General features: G+C 47.9%; 1 protein-coding gene across 1 annotated transcript in view; it reads right to left on the reverse strand.

The window, feature by feature from the left end:
• Nucleotides 1-5687: 5687 nt before the first annotated feature.
• The window catches only part of HOXA13 (homeobox A13), a 5785-nt gene continuing 3064 nt past the window's right edge, over nt 5688-8408 (reverse strand). The window contains exons 2-3 of the mRNA XM_011361728.2: nt 7979-8407; nt 5688-7263 (exon numbers count right to left, since the gene is read on the reverse strand). Of these exons, the coding sequence (XP_011360030.1) occupies nt 7019-7263; nt 7979-8407 (674 nt within the window). The 3' untranslated portion in view covers nt 5688-7018. The remainder of the gene's footprint in view (nt 7264-7978; nt 8408) is intronic.

An 8408-nucleotide genomic window follows, 5' to 3' on the forward strand; every position in this document is an offset into this window, starting at 1 on the left:
GAAGAGTGAGCCCCTGTCCAGCCCAGCCCTGCCCTAAGCGTCTCTGCCACATGCCCTGCTAGGCAGTTCTGCGAGGTACCTAACCACAGACAATCCCTCCAGCAGCTAGTGTCCCCTCAAGGCCCTACTCCATGGCACAGCCCTAAGGACCAAGTCTAGCTTTTTTGTCTTCTGTTAAAAAAAAAAAAATCATTTGCAGGGCCTCTGAGTCACCTGGAGCAATAAGCTCAGCGGCAGACTGGCCTTACTCTATTTGTTGACCACTGGGCCTGATGTGGTGACCTGCTGCCGGCAGGGGCTCCCGCATCTCCAGAGCACAGGGAGGGGGTTCTTGGGGCCCAGGAATCAGGGATTTTTACCTTTGGCAGAGTGCACCTCACTTCTTGACCCAGATTTTAAGCAGAAGAGGAAGAGCATCAAAGTTCTCACCAAAGGCCTGCCACACATTGAAAAAGCAGGCCTGGACTCAGGGGCCTCAAGAGACACTCCCAGCAGGGTCCTTGCTCCTCCGTCTAGTTCCTGGCCCTGTGGGCCCCACTGTCCTTGGGCCCTTGTTTCTACAAAAGTTTGAACTGGATCCAGCCACCTCTAATCTCCCCACCTTGCAGGAGCTACCTCTCAGCGGGGCCAGGCTTTCGCGGGCTCGGAAGTCTCCTAGACCCCACTCTTCCAGGACTCCACGGAGGCACAGCCTGGGCCATCCCTGGCTTCGAGAACTCAATAGGGCTGGGGGTTACCTAGTTGGAAACCAAGAAAGACCCCTTCCTCCATTCCACCGGCCCAGACTATCAGAACCGGCTTGCCACCCTAGTTGTGTGTCCTGTGCCGTCCTGTGCCTTCCTGCCGCCTCCGCCGTTGCGACCGATAGGGCGGCCCTGACCCTGGGGGCGGCCATGGCGCCGAGGACTTGACCTTTGCAGCTCCAGAGGACATCGCTCTCTGAGCCCGTAGGAAGGGATTCTGCGGTCTCCAGCTTCTCCCACCCAACAGCAGCCCGGCCAACCGACGCCTGCTGCGCCGCTCACCCCCATTCCCCCTTCCATTTTGCGCAGCGTCGGCATGCCCGCAGCCGGAACAAAGCCCTCAGCAATGCTCTTGCCACCTCCTGTTAGAGCTCTTGTCCCCAGCTCCCCGAGGCCAAGCGACTCAGAGCTAAAGCCAGGCTGTCTAAGGGCCTCCCCAGCACCCTCTTCTCTCGCTTGACCGCAGCCAGCGCGCCAGGTACGACTCTGGGTCCCCGCCGTGACGGCTTCGCTCGTGCGGGGTCCCGGCCTCAGGCTGCGGGCGGCGCGGCGGCCGAGCCCAGCGTCGCAGGGGCGCGGGGCGCAGCGAGGCCCGAGGCTGTCTCTCCCGCCGCGGCGGAGCCCCGCGCGGCAGCCTGGGCGCGGGATTTGGTCGCTCGGATCCACAACGTGGCCCTGCGTGCCCAGCTCGCTCTCCGCGCCCTCGGATCTCACCCTAGCCCGCCGCCCGGGGTGCGGAAAGCGGAAGTATTTGGTAGAGAAAAACACGGTTTCTTTTCAGCCCGTCTCAGCACCCCTTTTAGAGAAAATGCTCCTGTCAAGTTTTATTTCCCGTTGCAAACCACCTTCCACGCTGCCAAGAATTAAGACCGGGAGAGATTAAATACCCGATTATTCTCTTGGGGAGGGTGGGGCGGGGCAGAAGAGAGCACCCACACAAAACATTCGTTTCCATCGGCTCGGAACGCCTAGCGAGGCCCGCGAAGGCCCGCTCCGGCGGCGGTGACGTCAGCCTGCAGCTGCGGGGCGGCTTGCGGGCTCTGGCGCGCGACCCTCCCGCGTCCTCCCGGCGCTGGCCGGGGGGTCCCGGGCCTCGACCTCCGCCTACGCCCTGCTGCACGCCCGCAAGCCCTGAGCGAGGCCGGCCCTGGGAGGGTGTGAGCCTCCATTTTGAGTAGAGGGTTCATGAGGAAGAGTGGAGGATTTTGAGCCTCTTCTCTGTCCCCGACGGGCGCGACATCAGGCAGCTCTGAGGCTGCAGCGGCGCTTCTCCGGCTCACCCGTGTCCCCGCACCTGGGGCGAGCCCCGCGCCGCCGCCCAGCCGCGCGCCAAGGCTTGACCAGCTCAGAGGCGCCGTTGTCATGAGTCCTGCCCGGTGGATCCAGCTCTTCAGCGGCGCTACCGAGCCAGACAGAAATGAAATCGACTGTGGCAAGGCCTTGGCTGCTTTCACGGAGGGATTTTTCTATGTCAGAGTCTCTTTTCTTCCCTTTCAAATCTAATTAAAAATAGCCAATATCTTTCAGGCATTCGTCGGCGCGGCACAGATGCGCGAGGATCGAAGCAGCAGATCAGAAAGTGGGTGTTTTCACAAAGAATGAAGCCGGCTGCTATGTACCCGGAGGCCTAGCAGATGAAAACTTAATTATTGTGTGCCTGTCTCAAAACCTAGGCATAAATCTCCGCAGGCCTCTTGGATAACGCTACATTTTTGCTTATGAAAAATGGGACGCGAGCGACTCGCTGCTCATTTCTCGGATTCTCCAGGTCTCGGGCTGCTGACACGCATTCGATCAACTTTAAAGGACTGCGCATAAATCAGCGAGCCCCTAGCGTCTCCTCCGTAGAGTTCCGCAAATCCAGAAGGGCGCCTCTGAACACACCAGGTCTAAGGCTTGGCAGTCCCAGGGCGGCCTCGGGCTCCGCTCGAGAATTCGCAGAGAGGACACGAGAGGCCGCATCTTCACCTAACCCTCCAAACACATTCAGCAGGGTGTAATCCGCACATATGTTACACGCTGAAATCTGTCACCAACCACCCGAATACATACTATCGCCCTCAGCTGAATTGCACTGCCTCATGAATTTTTAAGAAAATATTTCAATTCGGTTGAATTTTTAAAAGAATAATTTCCTTTTCCCCCTTTCTTTCTTAAAAAAAAAATTCTTTTTTTTTTTAACCCATATAATTTAAATCCATGGCTTCAGCTCTGCATCAGGCATAAATAGTGGTGAAATGCAAAGTGACATTTTACAATCACCCACTTAAAATACCTTAATAAATTTGACAGTATTAAGAGCAAATGGAAAAAAATAGGGTTTTTTCCTAAATCCCATATTTATAATTTGTTTTAATGGCAACATGACAGGCCATTACAGGATTTAAAGTCTTTGTTAATTTAATAGATGAAAATGGTGTCTAGTTGTTTCCATATTTACTATGTCTTATTCAAAAAGTTTTCCTTTTAGAAAACAATATACTTGAATCAGCTACCCAACCCACACTATCCCAGTGTCTTTTGTCATTTTTCTTATACGGTGGCTGGCATCCTCTTAGATGTCTTTTTTTTTCTAAAGGTTTAGACTACTTGTTATTTGGTCATTAGGGAGTCATCATAATCCACGCTTACTTCAGAATATCTGGTAGATCCACGGGAATTTTAAATAAAGGGAGTTAGGTAAGATCGACATTATTAACAACCATTTTTAGAATAGGGGGGAAACCCCTCTGAAATATCTTCTGTCATTAGTTTTAAAAACTGCAGGGAGAAAAAAAAGGAAAAACTACTACTTTACCCAGAGTTCCTGCAGTGGCGATGGCTTGTGAAAGGGGCGGTATTCGGGCTGCAGAGCTGCTGTTGGTCTCCTTCCTAGGCCTGAGGCTCAGAATATTTCTTACATCTAAAGAAAAATATCCCCCATCAACAGAAGAGTCCCCTTTGGAGTTGTTCATAAACATACAGTTTGATCCAGTTTTGAGGGGATTTTCCACCACTTTAAACATTTGGGGAGAAAGTTGTTACTTTGGAATGACGGCAGCTCTTTTAGGAATGGTGTGCTGGTGTGCTGGTGCACGAGACTTGGGAAGGTTGAACTGAGGCATCATTTTCATTTGTTTCCACAAATAGAGTGAAAATCCTCAGGGCAGCAAAATTTGATTGCACTTCACAAGGCCATTCCATAAGTATGTTTCAAGACTCTATTGTTTTTGAGATAGCTTTAGAGATTCTTTCTATAAGGCTCCATTTGTAAAGAAGCTAGAAATCTTCAGGTTGGAGAGGTTTCCATCAGCCAGGTTTGCAACCAATCAATACTGTTTTCCATAAAATGATGAGTACGGTTCTTCAGGTTACAATCACTTTCCTCTAATGTAAAGATGAAATTAACCTCATCTCAAAAGTCTACATTCTAAGGATCCTGGTTCCATCAACATTGAAATACATATGTGCATAGTATGGATTTGACAAAAAAAAATTACCATATGTATGTGTGTACATATACATTCTATATGTATATATACATACACATACATATGTATTATTTATGACTCTAAACACAGCACCTGATGTGTTGTTAGGGGTCAGTAATTCATAGATATAATACTTATTATTACTATTATTATTATTATTATTATTATAGTTTTGATGGTGGTCGTTAATATTAAATGTATGTATTTCTTCCACAAATCAAATGGCAACCTCTCAAACATCAGTATAAGATTGCACACAACCCAGGAGCAGCACTCGGCTCTGAGCTATCCAGGATAGCTCTCCTTCTGCATCCATATTATGGTCATTTTGTAGATATGAGATCTTTAAGCTCTCATACTGGCCTCTTAAGAGGTGGGTTTCTTTGAATTTCTGAGATGTAACTCTAGAACTCTAGAGTTAGCAGGCATCTGAAACTTTTTATTTGCCGTATAGACTCCCCTCTAGCTCTAATTAGGATGGTAGACCACCTTGGAGGGTGAGGGCCAGGAGAGAATGGTTATTTAAGAACACTGCTTAGATTGTAACAAAAATGTACAGGTTTAAAGGCAGAGCTGCAGAAATCTGATGCAGAGCAAGTTGCTGTGAAAACAAATTGAACTTGGCCATTAAAGAAAAGGAGCAAAACAGCATCAGGTAAAGTACATTTTGTACCTCAACTTCTAGAAATCATCTGAAATTACAACATATCGAGTCATCAGTAATGAACGATACTGTCTCTGTACAGATTCTACAAATAAATATACAAGCACACACAAGCACGGAAATACATATATGTATACACATATATGATATATATTCACATATATACAAGCACATGTATAACTTACATATATTCAAATTTGCTCCATCTAGAGCCAAAGAAATGAGTGCTAAATCTCTAAGAAGTCAAGGAGGTAAGACCTTTTTGATTCCCTTGAAGCTAAAGAATTACAAGGAAGCTTGTCAACGCGAGGTGGCGCCCTTGATCTACTAATCCTGCCGAGGCCAATTCATGAGCTGTCAAAAGTCAAGGTCACAAATTGTCTTTTTTCGTCAAGGTCAAGGTTTAAGGCCTTTCCTAGTCCTGTCATTTCAACAAATATCAAAACCTGCCCTCTCAGACACATGCAGACCCAACAGCAGATTTTAATATACGACAGCCTGGACATCACTGATACTAAACAACTGGTTTTCATTTTCCACAGGGAGCCTGAGAATTTCTACTATCTCTTCCTCCTTTCTTTTTTCTCCTTTTCAGAATATCTGACACTTTAACGTTTTTGAAGCACTTTCCTCAATTTTTAGGATTTTAGTTATGAGAGATTTCTCCCTTTGCTTAAAAAATTTGTAGCAAAAATAAAGCTAAATAATAATAGAAAAGAATGGTCCTTGGTTTGTATAGGACAAGCCTGCTCCTTTTCTCTCTGTGCAGTGCACGTTTAGCATAGGAAAATAATAAGTATTTCCTTCAGATTTTAATGGTAGTAACTATTTTATTAACATAATTAACACCACTATAGCACTATCTACAGGTCTAAAGTTTTTAATTATTATTTTTAGTAGAAATATTTGGAAAGCAGGTGCACAAGTACATTTTCACAGTGTGCTGAATGTCTTTATTTACAAGATAGCATTTTATAGTGAATATGAACAAAATGAATGTGCTAATTGAAATAACTGCTTGATTAAAAATGTGCTGTGAAGATGAATTCCTAAACTTTCTAATGCAGTCTCATAACATAATAAACAAGGAAAAATACTAATCCTTTAATAGATCAAAATATAGAATGTAAACATCTAAATGTTTAGGGGGAATGGATTTCTGTTCTGAGTTTTCTAAAAAATAAAAAAGGAAAATTATTTATCCTGCAAAATGTTTAGTAAATATTGGGAAATAGCAATTTAAGTGATAAATTAATTGTATTTAAACCAAAGTCCACTATGTTGGGGTGGGACTTCTCGGGAGATCTGCCATAATGTGAATTCTGTGAATCATCTGATGCTTTAAATATTTTTAAAAGAGATATCAAATCCTTCAGAAAGTAAACGATACCAGGGCAGAAAACAGTCCAAATGCCACAAAATGTGCTTGTTATGAGCAAATAAAAATTATTATGAGAAGGACATTCCCGACCTGGAGTTCCCTTGTAGCCTCAGAGGCTCAGCTGGTTGTATTTACTACCAAGACAAATGATCCTGGGAAGAGCTTTCTCTCCCTTTCTCCCTTCATAGTAAATAGTCCCAAATCATTATTTCAGTACCTTCTTCTCTTTTCCCCTCTAAATTTATACGTGACATGTTTTGCAGAATATACAACAACGGTAGGATTTTCACTAAAAATTACCTGAGCAGTCACTTAACATGCAAAGGGAATGGCAATGGCAACCCAAGGACAAGCAGATGTTTAGGACAACCGCTTGCTTTTGCAACCAATTCTCGGATTATTACCATATAACATTATGTCCTAAAATATAACGGTCACATAAATACTTACAAGATTTCAGTAAATTAGTAACTTATCTGAAATTGCGTATTTGGGGGTTGACATTTGACTCTAGAGTTTGTCACTTAATGGTCTGGTGGGGCTGGTGGAAGGACTGGCAGTCTTTACCATTTCTTAAAGTTTGAAAAGAGTTGTAGATTCCACCAAGGAGAAAGAGATCTCCCTTAGGAAAGCGAAATGCCAGTGCCTCTCTTTCTCTTTCCATTCTTCAATTATTATTAAGCATTATAATCATTATCTGGGTAAAGCAACCAGTTCAGAAGGTTTCTTCAAGTCGCCCTCTTGCTCCACTTTTAATCCATTAACTAGTGGTCTTCAGTTTGTTGATGACTTTTTTCTCTTTGACCCTCCTGTTCTGGAACCAGATTGTAACCTGCCGCTCGGAGAGATTCGTCGTGGCTGATATACGCCTCCGTTTGTCCTTGGTAATGAATTTGTTTGTAGCGTATTCCCGTTCGAGTTCTTTTAATTGCACCTTGGTGTAAGGGACGCGCTTCTTTCTCCCCCGCCTGTAGGAGCTGGCGTCTGAGGGATGAGAGACCACGTCTGGAAGATAGGGAAGAAGGCAAGTTACAGAGGGATCAGACCCAGGCCAGGACACAGGAGACAACTTGATCTGAGCCACCCGCCTTGCAGTCCCGGACGCCCTTTGCCACTCTGCACAATCCAGCCCTCCACCAAAACCTGGAGGATCGGCGAAGAGGGTGGTTAGTTCTGCACTAAAATGAAATCGTCCAGGCCTCCAGTGACCCCTCCAGCCTGGCCATCCTGTCCGTACAGCGCTCTGGGTTCGCTTGATCGCCTGCACTAGCGGCCCACACCTTAGCGCTAGGCTCAGGGGACACCAGTTCTATGCCTAGCTCCTCTGTATTCCCCAAGCCCTCACACTTGATGCTTCTACACTGAAGCCACTTTTGAGAGAACGAAGACGGGCAATTTGGTAAACCGTTTCCAGGTCAATTTCCCATCCTTAAGTCGATGTCAAGGGCTGGGGAGGGCGGGGCGCGGAGGGAGAAGGAAGCCAGCCAGGGTCCCAGCAAGCTTCTTTCCAGCCATCCCTCACCCAGAGAGAGCCAGGAGCCAGTCCGACTCAAGCGCAGTATGGGCAGCGCCAGTCAGCCGGGGCCGGGCTCCCAAGGGTGCAGCGCCGCTAGGGCAGGCCAGGGAGAGACAGTAAAGGGGCACCGGGGTGACCCGGGAGCGAGCGGAGAAGCTGGAGCGGAGCCGGAGGACAGGGGCTGAGAAGGGGGGCGCCATTTACCGGGCAGAGTGGACTTCCAGAGGTGGGGAGGCTGCGCCTGCTCTTTGGGGCAGTACATTTGGCCGTTCCAGCCGTTGGGCAGCGCCCAGGGCTGGTAGCTTTCCATGGGAAGACCCAGGGGCTCGTGGCGCGACTCGCCGGGGCCCCCGAGGCCGGGCACCACAGGCATATCCAGGTAGCCAGGCACGGGCTGATGGTGGTGGTAAGGCCCGGGCGCGTAGCCCTGGTGGTAGAAGGCGAACTCCTTAGCGCGGGAGCTGAACTCCTCGGCCGCGGGGCCAGCGGTATCCATGTACTTGTCCGCGAAGGCGGCGGCGGCGGCGGCCGAGGCGGGCTGCGCGCACGACTTGATGGCGTTGGGGTGCGGGCCCATGCGGGCGCACGGGTAGTAGCCGCTGCCGAAATAGCCGTAGGGAAGCGCCGCGGGCCC

This window comes from Pteropus vampyrus, unplaced genomic scaffold, assembly GCF_000151845.1.
Source record: "Pteropus vampyrus isolate Shadow unplaced genomic scaffold, Pvam_2.0 Scaffold69, whole genome shotgun sequence".
Classification (NCBI taxonomy): domain Eukaryota; kingdom Metazoa; phylum Chordata; class Mammalia; order Chiroptera; family Pteropodidae; genus Pteropus; species Pteropus vampyrus.